Source organism: Octopus bimaculoides, chromosome 7 (assembly GCF_046866305.1).
Source record: "Octopus bimaculoides isolate indiv1 chromosome 7, ASM4686630v1, whole genome shotgun sequence".
Classification (NCBI taxonomy): domain Eukaryota; kingdom Metazoa; phylum Mollusca; class Cephalopoda; order Octopoda; family Octopodidae; genus Octopus; species Octopus bimaculoides.
This window is the reverse complement of record NC_142934.1, coordinates 35857054-35879093: the sequence shown is the minus strand read 5'-3', so window position 1 is coordinate 35879093 and position 22040 is coordinate 35857054. Positions and strand designations below refer to the sequence as shown.

General features: G+C 33.4%; 2 protein-coding genes across 2 annotated transcripts in view; both read right to left on the bottom strand.

Annotated features, from left to right (window-relative positions):
- Window positions 1-2053: 2053 nt before the first annotated feature.
- The window catches only part of LOC106882603 (fatty acyl-CoA reductase 1), a 96589-nt gene continuing 76602 nt past the window's right edge, over window positions 2054-22040 (bottom strand). The window contains exons 4-5 of the mRNA XM_089355168.1: window positions 13405-13582; window positions 2054-11450 (exon numbers count right to left, since the gene is read on the bottom strand). Coding sequence (XP_089211294.1) covers window positions 11349-11450; window positions 13405-13582 — 280 coding nt within the window. The 3' untranslated portion in view covers window positions 2054-11348. The remainder of the gene's footprint in view (window positions 11451-13404; window positions 13583-22040) is intronic.
- Window positions 7491-8147, bottom strand: LOC149134656 (uncharacterized). The gene has a single exon (XM_089355798.1). The coding sequence runs from the start codon at window positions 8145-8147 to the stop codon at window positions 7491-7493; it is 657 nt and encodes a 218-aa protein (XP_089211924.1).

The following is a 22040-nucleotide window of genomic DNA, read 5'->3' as shown; positions in this document are numbered from 1 at the left end:
TATATATATGCATATATATATATATATATATGCATATATATATATATATATATATATATGCATATATATATATATATATATATAGCATATATATATATATATATATATATGCATATATATATATATATATATATATATATATATGCATATATATATATATATATATATATATATATATATATATATATATATATATATATATATGCATATATATATATATATATATATATATATATATATATATATATATATATATATATATATATATATATATATATATATATATGCATATATATATATATATATATATATATATATATATATATATGCATATATATATATATATATATATATATATATATATATATATATATATATATATATATGCATATATATATATATATATATATATATATATATATATATATATATATATATATATATATATATATATGCATATATATATATATATATATATATATATATGCATATATATATATATATATATATATATATATATATATATATATATATATGCATATATATATATATATATATATATATATATATATATATATATATATATATATGCATATATATATATATATATATATATATATATGCATATATATATATATGCATATATATATATATATATATGCATATATATATATATATATATATGCATATATATATATATATATATATATATGCATATATATATATATATATATATGCATATATATATATATATATATGCATATATATATATATATATATGCATATATATATATATGCATATATGCATATATATATATATGCATATATATATATATATATGCATATATATATATATATATATATATATATATATATATGCATATATATATATATATACATATATGCATATATACATATATATATACATATATATATATATATATGCATATATATATATATATATATATATATATATATATATATATATGCATATATATATATATATATATGCATATATATATATATATATATATGCATATATATATATATATATATATATATATATATATATGCATATATATATATATATATATGCATATATATATATATATATATATGCATATATATATATATATATATGCATATATATATATATATATATATGCATATATATATATATATATATATGCATATATATATATATATATATATATATGCATATATATATATATATATATATGCATATATATATATATATATATATATATATATATATGCATATATATATATATGCATATATATATATATGCATATATATATATGCATATATATATATATGCATATATATATATATGCATATATATATATATATATATATATATATATATATATGCATATATATATATATATATATATATATATATATATATGCATACATATATATATATATATATATATATATATATATATATATATATGCATACATATATATATATATATATATATATATATGCATACATATATATATATATATATATATATATATATATATATATATAAAATCAAACAAGTAACAGGATGACTTTATTCGATTTTATTCACCTTACTTCAAGCTGTGCAGATAATACTGGACTGACTTAGTGCCTCAACTTAGGTACCCAATTCAACTGAATCTTAATTATTTCTGTGTGTGTGTGTGTGTGTGTGTGTGTATACATACATATATACTGTTATAATGTGCATCCTCATCCACTTGTATGTTGTTGCTAGCCTTGTAATATTCTTGTTGCCACTATTATGTTGTGGCAGAATTTCCCATCTTATTATCTTGGACTTGTCTATCATGTTATCTGCAATATGACTTGTAACATGTACCTTGACAGTAACTTGAACTCATATATAGCACACACTGACTCCAACTGAGAACTCGTACAATGACTCTACTACTACTACTGACCCCCAACAAGTACTGACTGTTTGACTTTATAATGGTTCCATCATACCACTTTGTCATGTGGGAAGGGGTGTACCATTTTCACTACATCTCCTGTTGTTTTTTTTATCTTTGGGAAGCAAGTAATTTTATTTTACTTTATTCACCCCTTCTTTCTCTTTTAGCATTTTGTTTTCAACTTAATTTTTTCCTTTTCAGTGTCTATTTGTAGAAACTGTGTTCTTCCTTTTTCTTCCACTTGTATGCATGGATTCAACCACCTGTAATGGTGTTGTACAGCCATTCCATATGTTCTAATCTGTCTGGTTCATTTTCTATGAATCACTCCTTCAACTGGTTTGTGTCATTTTTCAATACCTTTTCTGCTTTTAATTTCTCCTATATACTTTGCAATTTGCTTTCTTTCCAGTACTGTCTTCTGCTTTTATATGACTTCCTGTAAACAATATCAGCAATTTTGAAAAATTTTGGATTATCTTTCCTGGTACTTTTACTTTCCACATCAAGTAACAGTTTATTAAAAACTGATTTCACCTGCCTTGCAAACATCTGGTGAGCTTCCTGCTGGTGTATTGGGGTTCAGTGTCACCCTATATACCCTTAGCAATTGCTGCAGAGTGACTTCATCTGTGACTTCCTTGTTTGCTTTTCTCAAAGCTCTTTTAAAAATGTCCACAAAATGCTCTGCCTGTCCATTTGATCTGAGATGGAGAGGAACTATCATTTTATGTTCTACTGTGAACATTTCACAGCATTTCCTAAATTCACTGGACACAAATTATGTTCCCTTATCATATACAATCACATCTGGGATGCCAAATCTTGTGAATAATTTGGAGCTTTTGCACTTAACAATTTCCAGCCATTTTGTAAAACTTTCAGCTACAACTAAATAGAAATAACCATTTAATGGATCTGCAAAATTGATATGTAGTCTTGCCCATCAACTTTTTACTCCTGGCCAGGGCTCCCATTTTTTAGTAGGCAATTTTGCTGCCAAAGCACATTCTCTGCAGCCTTTCACTACGTTTTCAACTTCCTTGTCCATCTTCGGCCAATACACATAACTACGCACAAGCTCTTTTATCCTTGCGGTCCCCGAATGTCCAATATGGAATTCTTTCAACATTCTTTTTTGTAAAGTCTCAGGTATTACTACCCTTTGGTCATACATTAGTACGTTGTCACATATTGAATATATGTTTAATTATTGCTGTTTTTTTTTACCAAAAGTGTGTGTCACTTTATCTCCTCCAAAGTTATTGGCAACTCTTGCGCAATGTTCTTAGGGCTGCTATTACTGTATCCTCGATTGGTTCTTGATTTCTGGGTATTAACCTGCATAGGCTGTCAGCATGTCCTAACTTTTTTGAAGGTAAATATTTCATTGGGTAGTCATAGTTTAGTAGTATAATGCCCCATCGCTGCAACCTGTTTGCTGTAGGTAGAGGGATTCCTTTCTTGGATCCATAAATCACTAGCAACAGGCTTTGGTTTGTTTGTAGTCTAAACCGTCTACCATGTATAAACCTGTGGAACTTTTTTATGCCAAATATTATCATCAATGCCTCTTTTTCAATTTGGCTAAGATTTTTTTCTGCTGGCAATAGTATCCTTGATATGTCATCTTCACTTTTGTGTAGGAGTACAGCACTTTCCCCGTACTCACTAGCATTTTTTGCCAGTATTGTTTCCAGCTTCAGATTGAAGTGTGTAAGCAACAAGTCTGAAGTTTACATGCTTTTTAGTTCCTCAAATGCCTTCTGGCATTTTTCTGGCTAAAACCATTTGGCATCCTTTTTTAACAGCTCATTTAGTGGAACCCTTGTGTTGTGCATGTTCAGGAGATACACTTGATAGTAGTTTACCAAGCCTAAAAAGGCTTGTAACAATTTGATGTTCACTGCGGAAGGCATATTCTGTATTGCTGTTGCCCTTGATGGGTTTGGCCTTTGTCCCCTTCCATCAATTACTCGACCCAAATATTTGATTTTTTTCATCAAAACTTCAGACTTTTCCTCTGTTAGTCTAAACCCATATTCATTTATTTTTCCAAATGTTGCTCTACTGTCTTGCTCTTTATCAAAATATAGTTGACATAAGCAATAGTGAAGTCGCAATCATTTAACATTGCGTTCATCACTTGTTAGAATATGGCAGGTGCCACTTTTACTCCAAAAGGAAGTCACTTGAATTTATACAATCCAAATGATTGTTAAAAGGTGAGCGCAATCTTCCTCTACCTGTATCTGTAGGTAGACTTCCATAGAGGTCTAACTTTGAATAAATTTTTGCTCCATTTAGTTTTGAGAACACTTCTTCTGGGTTTGTTAATGGATAGTTGCGTTCAAGTAAACTGTAATTTAATCCAGTTGAAAAGTCTGCACACACTCTTAGTTTATTATTTTTTTTCTTTACATAAACCCTCACAGCTGCTCAGTCTGAATGGTCGACTTTTTCAATTGTAGCTAGACTTTCTAGTCTTTCTAGCTCTTTATTAACCTAGTCCAATACTGCAAACAGCACGTTCTGTTTGGGCCTAAAAACAGGTGTTGCCTTTTCTATTACTGCAATTTTTGCTTTTGTCTTAGTGCAACAGCCTAATCCTTCCAGAAAAACATTTGGAAACAATTTTTTAATTTTTTTTGTCTCAGTTGTTCAACTTCATTAGAATTTTTAGCTGTGCTGACTACATTTTCATAGAGAACACTAATGGAGGTGTACCACTTTTTAAATAACTCCATGCTTTCTGTGCCAAATAGGTCTAGTGATTTTTTGAACACATAAATGATTGTCCTTTTCATTTCACCTTGAAAAGTTACATTACAAATACATTCACTGATGAAATATAATTTCTTTCTTGTAACACCATATGCTACTTTATTTGATTTAAAGAATTTTGGCTTACCAACTTGTCCCCATGTTTCTTCATTTATGATAGTGATGTCACTATCCATGTCTAATTGCATTTTGACACTAGTGGTTTCGATCCTCACTTCATGAATTTTCTGTTCGTTATACAAACATTTTTCTCTGATGACAAACTATTTTTTCTCGTTTGATCCAATTTTTAATTTTAGTTCTGCAGTGCAATTTAACCTATTCATGCCGATCGTTCGTTTAAACTGACACTTAGTTTATAAGGGTATAAAACAAATACTTGATACAAATTGTGATTTGTGTATGATCTGTATCAAAAAATGAAACATGTTCTTAGCACATATAGTCTGTTTGAACAACCACAGTTGTGCAACATGGCGAGTACAAGCAGGACACGCAGTAAATGGTAAGCCAATTATTTCCAATTATTTAATTCTGTAGGCATTATTGTGGTTTCTTATGTGTTTTTTTAGGATCATAGGTGAGATGACTAATATTATTTGTTACCATTTGTGATTTATGTCATAAACAAAATAAAATATAACACCTTGCCCATTATAATGGATATCTGGCAACTTAGACATAAAACAACACACCTAATATTTTATGCATGTTGATATAGCTTCACATTATAAATAGCCAATATAATATATTTGAAATAGTCTCTGGTTTTTATTTACAATAAATTTTGCATCCACACATCTCTATATCATTGTAATTTTTTCTTTCAGTCTTACAACAGCAAAAGCACTAGCATTATTGGAAGAGTTGAGCAATAGAGGCGATGTTCACATGGGTCTCCCTCACAATATAGAACTCTCCGACGGCAATAGTGATGCTTCAGATAATGAGGTTCAACTGAAAAGAGGGCTTTTGGAAACTGATGCAGAAATTTCTTGTCGACAGGATATGCCTGAAGAAATTGAAGTTGCAGGAAATCTAAAACAAACTAAATTCAGTAAAACAAGAAATTGGTCGATCATGTTTCAACTTCATGTGAGCCTGTAGATATATCTGAGGAAGCAAAATCTTGCTCAAATCCAGTAGATCTTAGCTTGTTCTTCACAGATGAATTACTGGATGACATTGTAGAACAAACAAACCAATATGCTGTTCAAAAAGGTAAAGTTCTGAATGTATGTAAATCAGAGCTGTATGTATTCTTTGGTGGATTGCTTCTGTCAGTTCACTGTCCACTCCCTAATAAAAGAAGGTATTGGTCATCTGAGAACAATGTTCCAAAAATTTTACAAAATAGCACATAGTGAGACAGATTTGGGAATATATTGAGAAATATCCATTTAGTGGATAACACCAATGCTTCAGGAGACGATCATGCATTCAAACTCAGACCTCTACTTGACCACTTACAAATAAAAATTTAAGGAACATGACGAAAGTATGATTCCATATTATGGCAAGCACTATGCCCAAACAATTTATAAAAGGGGAACCAATTCGGTTTGGTTTCAAAGTTTGGTCCCTTTGTTCTCAGCATGGATATATGCATGCTTTTGACCTCTACACTGGTTAGAAAGACAGTCCCAATAAAACTGAAAATGCATTTGACCTAGGTAGAAACATTGTCCTTGATCTCACTGATGCTGTAGGAGTACAGGCAATAAAGGTTTCAAAATATTTTTTGATAACTATTTCACAAGTATTCAATTGATGGAGAAACTTTTTGAGAAAGGAATATGTGCCTCGGGATCCTGCAGAGGAAATAGGATGGCTAGATGTCCTTTCAAAACGAAAACTGAAATGAAAGCATACCCCCAGAGGAACAGCTGACTTCAAGTCTACTTTGAATATAGTTACTGTGAAATGGAAAGATAATAACGATGTTGTTCTGCTATCAAACTTTGAAACCTATAAAATGTTCATTGTTGCGCGCTATGATAGGCCTCAAAAGAAATATGTTCCAATTCTACAGCCTGAAAGCATCCAAAATTACAAGTATATATAGGATTTGTTGACCTTCTGGATCATAACATCAGTTCCTATAGGATTTGAATGCGGCAAAATAAATGGTGGTGGCCTATTTTTTCATATTTTGTATCTGTGGCACCCAAAATGCATGCATCTTGATGAATAGAGCAGAGTACAAAATTACATTATACAATTTCATTGAAAACATTTCTTTAACTCTATTGAAAAAGTATGGCACTCCAAAGTTTCAAAGAAAATGCACCTCTGCTCATTTGAAAAACAATGCAAGATATGATGGTGTTGAGCATTGGATTGAATATATTCCAAATGAAAGGAGATGCAAAGAGTGCTCTGGGAAAAGTCATTTCATATGTGAAAAATGTGATGTAGGAGTTCATCCCAAATGTTTCAAGAAATATCGTGTTCAGTAAAGCTGTATAGTTTCATTTCAAAAGGATATATTTTACAAAATAAATTTTCAGTTTTCATTGATATCTTATTTATGTGGACAGGGACTATTTTCATAATAAAGTTATGGTCAGATATAATACTTTTATTCGTCTATAAATAAGTAAATTGCACAGTTAATGAGCTTATTAAAGATTCATATGCACAGTGCCTAATGTCCGTTATAACTGACAGTGATTATTTCAGGAAATATCAAATGGATTTCAATGAATTTTTTTTCAGTTGATATTTAGGTCTGTGAATTTTCAGACAATTCCATTTACAAGAAAAATTTCGGCACAAATGGGTTGATGTATCCTGCATTCCCACAACAAAAACACTTCGCTTTTTTGAACAGACACTCTTTTCTCAGGTGCCTACCACCACATGCTATACCTGGGTTTATTTCTTGATGTATATCATGTTTTTTGTGAAACACTTTATCCATCTTCCGATTCTTCCACACTGGTTTTATCTGTAAACAATCTCTGCATTGGATGTCTTCTGTGTCGTGCCCTACTTTTAATATCATATCGCACTCTTCTGACAATTTCTGGAGAATTATAACCTGGTTCATTTGTAGCTTTGCAAGAATTTTCATTCTGACTTCTGTTTCTTTTTTAGCAGTAAGTCCCTGAGCAAAAATTAGGCACTTGAATGAGTCTGGAGTTAGTTTATCCAGTTTAAATCTCTCACACTCTCTGTTCACTCTACCTGCATATGTGGTAAAGTCTTCATCATTGTTTTTCTCAGTGTTCAGACACTTCAAACGTGTGTTGAACAACGATGTTTTTTCACTAAACATCCTACAAAGAATGTCAACTGTGTCTGTGAAAATTATGTCAGAAACTTTTTTAGGCAATATAAAGTTACAGTATTTCTCATGCTCTATCGTCACCAGTTTCCTCAGAATTAGATGTGTTTTCATTTCATCCATCCAGTCTTGGCATTCATTTTCGAAAGCTTTTTCAAATCTTCAGTAATATGCCTCAAAAGTGATTCCTTCTTCCAGGTCATACTTAAATTCATTTAATGAATTTGCTACATGGTCTGGCAAAATTGTATTTTCCAGTTTTGTTACTAACTTCATTAGTCGTAGCTTTTGTTGCTGTAACATTTGTTGTTGCTCTTGTTCTTTGAGTTGTTGTTGCTGTTTTTGCAACTCAACTAAACCCTCTAACAAGTCTTCCATAATTTTACGAATTTTTCATAAAATATATACAACAAAAATGTTTGTTACTCCACTGTCGAAATTTTAATTTCTCCATGTGAAAAATTTTTCAACATCATCCACATCAACTGTTTATTTTCTTGTGAAAAGAATTTTTTTTTTTCAACATTGTCCGCATGAATTGTTTATATCCTCGTTGCCACTGTTATAATGTGGATCCTCATCCATTTGTATGTTGTTGTTGAAACTGTAATATTCTTGTCACCACTATTATGTTGTAGCAGTATTCCGTGTCTTATTGTCTTTGACTCATCTAACATGCTAGCACTGATAGTTCTGCAAGACAATGACTTGAAATGTCTACCTTGACAGTAACTCGAACTTGTATGTATCATATAACTGCACTGACTCCAACTGAGAACTCATACAACAGCTCTGCTACTACTGACCTCCTATAATGACTGATTGTCTGACTTTATAGCGGTTGTATCATACCACTTTGTCATGTGGGAAGGAGTGTACTATTTCCACTACAACAGTATATATCTATATACATGTTTGTATGAATACATTTGTATGTGTATGTACGAGGGGGTACCCAAAAGAAACCAGAATTTTGCAATATTATTTTATTCACTTAGTTTTACATATTTACACTTTGCCTCCAAAGTATTCTCCATTTCAAGCAATACATTGGTCCAGATGTGTTTTCCACTGTTCAAAGCAATCCTGGAACTCTTGCAAAGTGATGCCTTTTAACACCTCTGTCATTTTGTTTCTCCACCTCTTCCACATCTGCAAAACATTTTTCTTTAAAGGACTGTTCTTCATTTGGGAGGAACAAAGAAAAATTGCAGGTAGCGAGATTGGGTGTATAGGAAAGGTGAGTAAATGGGGTCATGCCATTTTTTGTCAAAAACTTTCTCACATGAAGAAGGTGTGTGAAGGTGCATTATTGTGATGAAACCACCACTCTTGGTCAGGGCATTTTCACCTCATCATGTCTCGCAAACACTTCAGAACTTTTATGTCTGCTTAACAGTTTGACCAGGAGGAACAAATACTGTGTAGACAATTCCTTTCACATCGATGAAACAAATCAAAATCATCTTGACACTGAACTTCACTTAATGCACTTTTGGGGAGCATAGTGACATTGAAAGCTTCCATTGACTTGATTGCTGCTTCGTTTCTGGGTCATATATTTAACACCAGCTTTCATTCCCAGTGATGACCTTCAAAACAAGGTTCAGATCAACTTCCAACTGTTCTTTCAGTTCACGACACACATTCAGTCATAACTGCTTTTGATTTTCTGTGAGCAAGTGAGGCACAAATTTTGCTGCAACTCTTTTCATTCGTAATTCCTTGCTCAAAATTCATTGGCAAGAGCTCCAGGACACACTAGTCATATTAACAAGTTTGTCAATTGTTTGACAACAGTCCTCCAAGATCAGTTCACGAATTTTCATGATGTTTTCTTTCACTCAGGAGATTGACTGTTGCCCTGAACAAGGTTGGTCTTCAAGCAACAAGTGACCATTCCCAAAGTGTGAGAACCACTCATAAACTTGTGTTTTGCACATAGCAGCATCCTTGTAAGCTGTTTGAAGCATGACAACTGCCTTGACTGCTGCTTTCCATAACAGAAAACACAATTTCACAGAAGCACACTGTCCCTTTATTTCAGCCATCTCAAAAATTGACGAAGAGGAGAGAAGCACTGCAAAATCAGGAGGCACCATGTGGCAACATGACTTCACTCAATGCTGCTGGTTAATAGACTGATGCTTGAGGGTTCAAGTGGCTTCTAGTGGCAGAAGCCTGAACTACAACAGGTTTGTCCCACACAGAACGCTTCCGTTACTTTTAAGTATCCCCTTATATTTATATTGAGTGTATACATATGTATGTGTTTTGTATGCATTTATATATGTGCATGCATTTATACTTATGTGTATATATACATATGTGTATGTGCATGCTAATATCTGTCTTCATGTGGTCTATATATATATTAACAGGTATAAGAATATACAGCTATGTGAGTGTGGTGGTGTATTTTTTAGTATGTTAATGTTATATGCATGTCCTTCTCTGTAGTTGTCAGTATTATTTTGGTTTTACTACTCAACATTGAGATAGAAAGTATTTTAAGGTATGGTTAAAAATGTGATTAAAATGAAGGTCCATAAGCTTTTATTTGTGGTCTTTTGAACTTTTAACTCAATTTGAAGATTTTTGTTATTCAGTACGATTTCTTGGTTTAATCTTTACATCTCCAGCTGTCTGTTACCTATTAAATTCATTTATATTGTACTTTTTATATATACGTTTGTATACTTATTAAAACTTTTTTTTTAATATTTATTTAAAAAAAAAAATTTTTTTTTTGTGCGGGTGGCACATGAAATGCACCATTTTGAGCATGGCCGTTGCCAGTACTGCCTGACTGGCCTTCATGCGGGTGACACGTAAAAGCACCCACTACACTCTCTGAGTGGTTGGCATTAGGAAGGGCATCCAGCTGTAGAAACTCTGCCAAATCAGATTAGAGCCTGGTGTAGCCATCTGGTTTCACCAGTCCTCAGTCAAATCGTCCAACCCATGCTAGCATGGAAAGCGGACGTTAAACGACGACGACGATGACGACGAGGTGGTATCAGAAAGTTCCTGGACTAGTTCTGTAGCACACCAACAGATGACAACACATGATTGCGCGCACAGTGAGAGCTATCAGTGACCTTCATGAGGCAGTGTGCCAAGTGAAATTACTGTGTTTACTTCACAAGTTGTGAAATTTGTGTTTTTGTGATCACATGTATGCTGTAGTCTGCAATTTTTGTAATGGTCAGGAAGTTGGAACAAAGAGCCATTGTAAAATTTTGCATTAAGCTTCTGCTACAAAGACAGTGTTACAGAGACATTGAGCATGCTTTGGCAAGCTTATGGCGATGAAGTGATGGGTCATACACAATGTTTCAAGTGGCACTTCAAAAAAGGAAGAACATCCCTGGAAGACGACGAGTGATCTGGAAGATCTGCACAAAACCAGATTTCATGGGAGGGCTGCAATCAGAAAACCACTACTTTCAAAAACAAACATTGCAAAGTATTTAGAGCGGAGTAAAAACCTACAGAATTGGTCTCTAGAGTAGTGGAAGAATGTTATTTTCTCGGACGAGTCATCCTTTACCTTATTTCTGACTACCAGCTGAGTATATGTGTGGAGACTGTCAAAAGAAGCATTTGACCCAGACCACCTTCTTCCAACTATTAAACAGGGGGGAGGATCTGTGATGATCTGGGGGGCTATATCTTAGAAATCTGCAGGCCTGATAGTTTCCTTTCATAGCAGAATTAACAGTCAAGACTATTTAAATATTGTATATGAACAAATTCATCCAATGGTTGTGGAACTGTTTCCGGAGGGAAATGCTATCTTTCAGGATGATAATGCACCAATTCACACAGCTTAAGTTGTTACTGAATGGCACGAGGAATATTCTAGTGAAGTTGAACATCTTATCTGGCCACCACAGTCCCCAGATCTCAATATTATTGAACATTTATGGTGCATTTTAGAAAAACAAGTAAGGAGTCGATATCCTCTTCCATCACCACTACAAGAACTGGAGACTGTTTTAGCTGAAGAATGGACAAAAATTCCTTTGGAAACAATTCAAACTTTATACGAGTCCATACCACATAGAATTCAAGCTGTAATTACTGCTAAAGGCAGGCCTACCCTATATTAAAATATATTTGTTTGAAATTTTAAGGTGTTTCCATTATTTTGTCCAACCCCTGTACACTAGAAAACTGAAAAGCAAAAATGTGTCCAAAAAGATTTAAACTTAGAACCTTCAGGAAGGAAACAACATACTGCAAAGCATTATTTTATCTGCAGATTTGATACAATTCTGCCATCCACCAATTCTTAGTTTTGTAAAATAATAGTTTTTAACAAAAGCACGAAGTTACAGATTTTGGAGGGCAAGTACAGTTAATTATATTGAATCTTAGTACCTGATTGGTATAGACTTTACTGACCTTGGAAGGATGAAAATTGAAGTTAACCCTGGGAGAATTTGAACACAAAGTGTAAAGACATAACACAAGACCACAGAACATCTGGTGCTCTACTGTTCAACAATAGGCACAAGGCCTGAAATTTTGAAGCAGGGGTCTAGTTGAATATATCAACCCTAGTACTTGTTGAATACTTATTTCATCAAGCCTAGAAGTATGAAAGGCAAAGTTGATCTCAACGGAATTTGAACTATAAATATGAAGAAAGACCAAATGCTGTTAAGCATTTGTCTAGTGTGCTAATGATTTTGCTAGCTCACCACCTTAATTATAATTCTTTCTACTATAAGCACAAGGCTTGAAATTTTGGTGGAGAGGTAAGTTAATTACATTGATCTCAGTGCTCAACTGATACTTATTTCATTGGCCTTGAAATGATGATAGGCAAAGCTGACCATGACATTATTTGAACTCAGAATGTAAAGACAGCTGAAATGCTGCTAAGCATTTTGTCCAGTGTCCTAATGATTTTGCCAGCATGTAACTGTAAATAATAGTCCTTTCTACTCTATAGTAGAAAAAAGCATGAAATTTTGGGTCAGGGAGCTAGCTGATTACATTGACCCTAGTGCTCAACTGGTACTTATTTCATAAACTCCGAAAGGATGAAAGGCAAGTCAACCTTGGTAGAATTTCAACTCAAAACACAGAGATGGATAAAATGCTTAGCAGCATTTTGCTAGCATACTAACAATTCTCCCAGCTCACCACTTTCACCATGATGATAATAACAATTATTTCTATGATAGGTACAAAGCCTGAAATTTTGAGGGAGTGGCATGCTTGATTGATATTTTATTTTATTGACTCCGAAAGGATAAAGTTGACATTGGTGACATTTAAACTCAGAATGCAAAGCTAGAAGAAATGTTGTTAGTTATTTTGTTCAATGCAGTAGCAATCCTGCCAGCTCAAAAATTAAATTACTTACTGGAAGTGGTTCTTTCCAAGCTGCTCCCACAATTGATGGTCTAACAATAGCCAATGGTAAATCTGAACCTTCTTTATATAGCAGATATTCAGCCAACTGTTTCGTGAAAGTATATGTATTAGGTTTCTGGCCAAGAAGTTTCGGGGTTATAGCTGATAGCATATCGTCATCCATCCAACTGGAGAAAATAATAGAACTTTTGTTTCAATATTAGCACTTATTACATGTCAAAATAATGAAATACACAAATCATTTTATTTACAAATAATTACAAGGTTTCCATGCTGCAAGCCAAACAAATAGTTGCCTACCACTGTTAAGAGTGGTCAACAATACCATGTATGATTTCTAGTAAGATTCACAACCACTGAGATATAATTATCTTCACCATGATATCAAACTGATGTAATTTTAGTAGGTTAACTACTAAAAGATAGCTATCTTTCCCAATATATTAAACTTCGTGTGAATTAGGCTGGTTAACCATTTAGGGATAAATATCTTTAGCAAGATATCAAGCTTGTGTGACTTTAGATATAACTAATGGCTTAGTTGTCGAAAAGGTAAAGAAGAGATAATGCAACCATTTAAATGGTTGAAATGAGGTGATTTAAGAGGCATATAGTGCGACAAAATTGAAAGTATTCTATATTAGTCCAAAATAATTACTTTGTCAACTGCTAATATTGGGATTCAATTATGTAACTAAGGAAGCCATAGAACAAGAAGATCTTTTTTGTTTGGCTGCCAATTTTCAATCTCTTCAATTTTCGCTCAATTGATTTTGTAACTACCTTCAGGTCACCCATGGGCAAGGTGTAATACCTGTAAGCCCCACCAAGATCATGAAATACTAGGTTGGTGTCTGGCAGGGTAAAGTCTGTCTCAAGGAATGAGGGTGTCTCTTAAGCCTTGGTCAGCAACCCCTTCAGAGATGGTGTCTCAATAAAAACACTGGTGTCACCTCACCACCACAATCCTCTCTGAGTGAAAAAGTCAAATACAAATGTATTGAACAATAGTATGAATAAGGTTGTAACTGATAAAAGTGAAGATCTATCATCCAGCAGGTGGCCTACTGCACAGCAAGATAGGCCCAGTTGTAATCTAGCTATTGCAGTATGAAAGAAAAGAAGAAAGATAAACTGGAGCAGACTGAATACAACTGTGATGGAATGTTACATCCAAAGTGAACCTAGTAGATTTGGTTGCATGGACAGAATGAGAGAGATATGGCTTGAAAGGGGAATGTTTGATGTAACCCAACAGAGATTAAGCAACCTGTAAGTCAGATAAAAATAAAATGGCTGGTTAACAGAGGTACAAATTGAAGAAATCAAGCACAGAATCTACCAGATGGAAAACAGCAATGTAAAACAAATAGATGTCAATGACATTGAAGGCAGAGACATGGAGGTTCAGATACCACATATCACAAGACCCCTAAATGTACACGATGAATTAGAACATAACTTTTCTGATGAAGAGCTGGTTATTAGTGGTAGACTACATATTATCCAGTCAGATGAAAGAAAAATGTTACCAACTATAATAAAGATAAACTTGTGTGGCGTTCTATAGTGATATCTAATCCAAGACTTGGTTAACTATCTGTATATCTCACTATTTTGTACTTCTTTATCTTTATTATTGATATGACGATGATCATGAAAGACAAGAACAACTCTAAAAATAACAATGACAACAGCCTAGCCATCATGACTACAGAGGGTAATCACTATACAGACAAAAACAACAACCATAGAAAGAACAGTATCATCACACATATACATACATATATATATATATATATATATATATATATATATATATATATATATATATATATATATATATATATATATATATATATATATATATATAATTGTTAAAGAGGACAACAAACACCTCAAGTCATATACACAATTATTAATGGAAAAATCCAAAGTCTTACAGCTGTTTCTGGGATATCCCAAAATATGGGATATTCTATCATCAGTGATAAATAGGGAAAATACGAAGGGTGTAGAGTAATAAAACGATGACAGAGGACAGGAGAAAAGGAATAAAGAAATGAAGAAAAAGAAGAAAAATGCATAAAAGTTCACAGTTCAACTTTCCAACAGTGTAGACGTTAGTCCATAAGTCCTTAAGTGAAATCCTGTGTAAATCCATGTATGGTTATAGCCTTAATGGTGTAAAATAGTGCAAATATCCAGAGATAAACACGAACTTATTGAAGTTTTGTAAGAGAATGGTAATGGAGGTGGCTATTAAGGGATAAAGAGAAAGAAAAATAAATAGAAAGAGAGGAAAGTATTGGTAGTGAAGCAGGAGGTAGAGAAATTGGACAAGGAAAGCAAGCATTGGTATGAAGGATAAAAAAGGTATATAAAAATACTAGCAGAGATACCCGGCATTGCCTGTGTTACATGCAATTGAAGAATTAGACTTTTCTGTTATATTTTCTCTAATGAACTGGAATACCTATGATTTGAATTTCATCAAAATTGCAGATGAGGGTTCTTTCCCTCTTCACACACCCTAAAAAAATTCTAATCATGACACATGTATTCCATACTACTGATCTTTATGCGCAGATTCCAAAATTCCAGTCTTATGGAACCTATTGAAAGGATTTTGCTCCTGAAAAATGGAGGCTATGTGAGAGTTAAGGCCCCTATTGGGGATGGGTGTCTTAATGTCAACCAGAGAAGTTGAATTGTTGAGAATCTTTTTAACTTGGGTCTTATATGTATTGTTCGAATTTCTTTGAAATAGGAAATATGTATGTTCACTGGGTTTGTAAAAGAGAGCAAAGCTACAGGAAACCAAAAGACGAATGATCACAATAAGCAGTCAGCTACCCTATATGTATGTATATATGTATGTATATATATATTTGTATGTATGTGTGTATGTATATACATATATATGTATATATATATGTATGTATGTTTATACATATATATATGTATGTTCACTGGGTTTGTAAAAGAGAGCAAAGCTACAGGAAACCAAATGACGAATGATCACAATAAGCAGTCAGCTACCCTACCCTAGTCATTACTACTCCCCAATGTCGGATTCCTCACCATACAGGTGATAGGCACAGCTGTAAGATGCATTACGGATCTATAGCAATTGGAAGGGTGTGACCCAACTGAAACATTAACAACTGTGTGACGTGAGGGCTAAGGGGAAATGAAAGTGTCACCTCTGGAGTTTGCAAATGACCACTATACCAATAGGTAACTGGACAGAATAAATTTACAATCTATAAATGTCTTTCAACAACCAGTCACTCATCTGGGAAGGCCTTGAAATCAATGTTACCATTGGGAGGCTATGTGTGACCCAGTGATAATAAAAAGACTCAAAGGAGGTCTGCAACCAAATAACTTTACTCAACACTTTGTAACTGAATCAGTGGAGGCAAAGATGCCTCTCATTTACTTGACAATTTATGCACCACATTGCAGAAATTACAATCTAGGTATATCTCAAAGCAAACTCTTATACTGTTGTACCATTGAATTACAAATAACGCTCATCTTTTATGCTTGGGTGACCCTACAACTTCCAAGAGTAGGACTGTATTCATCTTTGCTTAGATGAAATAATTAAATTGTAGGTGTTAAGTCCCCATGAAGATGAAATTTTAGAAATATTACTTCATTTGTGTGTAATATCTATGGTTAAAATTTCATCAACAGCAAAAATATATGAATTTTCATGGGGGTTATGGCCCTTATGCATAGAATATAATTACCAAATTTCATAAAGATCCATTCAGTACATTTGACCTAGTTTTGGATCATTAAAAATGACTAAAATTTGGGAGTTAAGGCCCCATTAGGGAGTGTTAGAATCCTCATGAGAAGTGGAAACTTTGGGAATACTTCTCGATGTGTGTGAATTCCCATGGTTGAAATTTCATCCACATCGAAAATTTATGGATTTTCATGGGGGTTCTGCCCCCTTTAAGCAATCTCAAATTCAAACCAAACACACTTGCCCTTGCATTATACTTGCCCTTGTGCATTGAATCTAAGTTCCAAATATCATAAGGATCCATTCAGTAATTTTGGTCCATGAAATTGTATGAAGCACACAGCATTACCTTTCTCCCTAGGCTTGGATTTTGTGTTCCAAATTTCCTTAGGATCAGTGCAGTAGTTTTCGAATGTATAAGTAACACATGAACACATATAAGGACATTCACTTTTATATAATAGATAAGAATATGCACATATACATACATGTGTGTGTGTGTGTATTATATATATATATATATATATAATTTACCGAAATATAGTTACTATATAGTTAATGCCCTTATATAAATTATATATATTTATGAAAAAAATGATGAGTTTTTTTCATTATGAGGTTTTTTCATGCTGACTACTTGATAAATTCTTATAAAGATTTTTATCCTATATTATATTATAAATAATTAGAATATATTCAGTGCTGAATATTATTCTGTATAAGCACATGTTACTGAGATGCAACCGGATAAATTCAAATCTCTTTCACGGATATATAATTATGAACAGAAGTCATCGTACTGTGTTGGGTACATCGTGGTATGTTGATTCTTGTTTATTTTTATGTGTCTCGACCATACGTGTATTGATGAACAAAAGATGCAGGTTACTTCACAGCTTTTCTGTATTGATTGAGAAACCAGTGGTTTACCGTTAAGTTAAATGTTTTTAAGAGATTAATTTTGAAAGCTGCATTTCCTCACTTTCGGTAAATATGTTGCTTATTTTTTGGTAGTTTTTGACTTATTTAGTCCCTCTGAGCGTGAGGCATTACTATATAGTTACTATATAGTTAATGCCCTTATATAAATTATATATATTTATGAAAAAAATGATGAGTTTTTTTCATTATGAGGTTTTTTCACGCTGACTACTTGATAAATTCTTATAAAGATTTTATCCTATATTATATTATAAATAATTAGAATATATTCAGTGCTGAATATTATTCTGTATAAGCACATGTTACTGAGATGCAACCGGATAAATTCAAATCTCTTTCACGGATATATAATTACGAACAGAAGTCATTGTACTGTGTTGGGTACATCGTGGTATGTTGATTCTTGTTTATTTTTATGTGTTTTGGCCATACGTGTACTGATGAACAAAAGATGCAGGTTACTTCACAGTTTTTCTGTATTGATTGAGAAACCAGTGGTTTACCGTTAAATTAGATGTTTTTAAGAGATTAACTTTGAAAGCTGCATTTCCTCGCTCTCGGCAAATATGTTGCCTATTTTTTGGTAGTTTTTGACTTATTTAGTCCCTCTGAGCGTGAGGCATTACTATATAGTTACTATATAGTTAATGCCCTTATATAAATTATATATATTTATGAAAGAAATGATGAGTTTTTTTCATTATGAGGTTTTTTCACGCTGACTACTTGATAAATTCTTATAAAGATTTTATCCTATATTATATTATAAATAATTAGAATATATTCAGTGCTGAATATTATTCTGTATAAGCACATGTTACTGAGATGCAACCGGATAAATTCAAATCTCTTTCACGGATATATAATTACGAACAGAAGTCATCGTACTGTGTTGGGTACATCGTGGTATGTTGATTCTTGTTTATTTTTATGTGTCTTGGCCATACGTGTACTGATGAACAAAAGATGCAGGTTACTTCACAGTTTTTCTGTATTGATTGAGAAACCAGTGGTTTACCGTTAAGTTAGATGTTTTTAAGAGATTAACTTTGAAAGCTGCATTTCCTCGCTCTCGGTAAATATGTTGCCTATTTTTTGGTAGTTTTTGACTTATTTAGTCCCTCTGAGCATGAGGCATTACTATATAGTTACTATATAGTTAATGCCCTTATATAAATTATATATATTTATGAAAAAAATGATGAGATTTTTCATTATGAGGTTTTTTCACGCTGACTACTTGATAAATTCTTATAAAGATTTTATCCTATATTATATTATAAATAATTAGAATATATTCAGTGCTGAATATTATTCTGTATAAGCACATGTTACCGAGATGCAACCGGATAAATTCAAATCTCTTTCACGGATATATAATTATGAACAGAAGTCATCGTACTGTGTTGGGTACATCGTGGTATGTTGATTCTTGTTTATTTTTATGTGTCTTGACCATACGTGTACTGATGAACAAAAGATGCAGGTTACTTCACAGTTTTTCTGTATTGATTGAGAAACCAGTGGTTTACCGTTAAGTTAAATGTTTTTAAGAGATTAATTTTGAAAGCTGCATTTACTTTCGGTAAATATGTTGCTTATTTTTTGGTAGTTTTTGACTTATTTAGTCCCTCTGAGCGTGAGGCATTACTATTTAGTTACTATATAGTTAATGCCCTGATATAAATTATATATATTTATGAAAAAAATGATGAGTTTTATTCATTATTAGGTTTTTTCACGCTGACTACTTGATAAATTCTTATAAAGATTTTATCCTATATTATATTATATATATATATAGATATTTATATATATATATATATATATACACACACACACACACACACACACACACAGATAGATTGATAGATACAATTGCGTGGGCAAAGAAAAATATGAGACACTGCCTAGTGATTTTTTTTATTTTGATAAGCCTGGTACTTATTCTACCAGTTTCTTCTTGTGAAACCAGGAAGTTATGGGGATGTAAATAAATGAACAGCAGTTGTGAAGCAGTGATGAGGAAGAAACACAGAGACAAAGACACACACATACACTTACATATATATACGATTGATTTCTTTCAGTTTCTGTCAATAAAATCCACTCACAAGGCTTTGGTTGGTCTGAGGCTATAGCAGAAGATACATGCTGAGTCAACACACAATGGTACTGAACCCAGGACCATGTGTTTTGGAACCAAGTTTCTGACCACACAGCCACACCTGCACCTATGTATATGTGTGTGTGTGTGTATGTGTGTTTATATGTATGCTTGTATATATGTGTATATATATGTGTACATATTACATGTACATCTATATATATACATCTACACATATGCATGTATACATATACATCTATATCTATATATATACATCTATACATATAGATGTACACATATACATGTATATATATACATGTATATATATATATATATATATATATATGTATATGGGAGAAAGAGAGCCTGCTGTATGTCGACCCAATAGAGGGACCAGCTATCCGAGTTGACAGTACCAGGGTAGATAAAGCAATTAAGAGTATGAAGACCGGGAAAGCCCCCGGCCCATCAGGAATCACTGCTGAGATGCTCAAAATATCTGGCAGTGTTGGCTATAGCCTAGTCACCCGTATTACGAACCAGGTGATACACGAAGGAGTCATACCCAATGACTGGTGTAGCAGCATCATAGTCAACTGCTACAAAGGTAAAGGTGACGCTTTAGATACAAATAATTACAGAGGCATCAAGCTGTTAGATCAGGTTATGAAAGTTACAGAGAGGGTCATAGCCCAACTAATTAGGGAGCGAATCAATTTAGATGAGATGCAGTTTGGGTTTGTGCCAGGTAAAAGCACTACTGATGCCTTATTTCTAGTGAGACAGTTGCAGGAGAAATACCTAGATAAGGATAAACCCCTGTACCTGGCTTTCGTTGACATGGAGAAAGCCTTTGACAGGGTCCCCCGATCCCTTATCTGGTGGTCAATGAGGAAACTTGGGATAGAAGAATGCTTAGTGAGAGCTGTGCGAGCCATGTACAGAGATGCTGCCAGTAAGGTGAGGGTTGGAAATGAGTACAGCAATGAATTCCGGGTAGAGGTAGGGGTCCACCAAGGTTCCGTCCTCAGCCCCCTCTTATTTATCATAGTCCTCCAGGCAATCACAGAGGAGTTCAAGACAGGTTGCCCCTGGGAGCTCCTCTATGCTGATGACCTTGCCCTAATTGCGGAGTCACTATCAGAACTAGAGGAGAAGTTTCAGGTGTGGAAGCAAGGTCTAGAATTGAAGGGCCTTAGAGTCAACCTAGCTAAAACCAAAATCCTAATAAGTAGGAAGGTAGATAAAACACAAACCCCTTCAGGTAGATGGCCCTGCTCAGTATGTAGAAAAGGAGTAGGTAGTAACTCTATAAGATGTACCCGGTGCAAGCTATGGACACATAAGAGGTGCAGCAACATCAAAGGCAGGTTAACTAGCAAGTTAGTTTTTGTTTGTGGCAGATGTTCAGGTGCAATAAAGACTGTAAACAAACAGGAAACAACTTCTATCTCATTCCAGGGTGAAAAACTAGAGGTAGTCGATAGCTTCCAAGTTAGTAGTGGGGGTGGGTGCGCTGAAAGTGTAGCTGCTAGAATAAGAATAGCCTGGGCAAAGTTTAGAGAGCTCTTACCCCTGCTGGCGACAAAGGGACTCTCACTCAGAGTAAAAGGCAGACTGTATGACGCATGCGTACGAACAACCATGCTACATGGCAGTGAAACATGGGCTGTAACTGCTGAGGACATACGTAAGCTCGCAAGGAATGAAGCCAGTATGCTCCGTTGGATGTGTAATGTCAATGTGAATACCCGTCAGAGTGTAAGTATCTTGAGAGAAAAGCTGAACATTAGAAGCATCAGTTGTGGCGTGC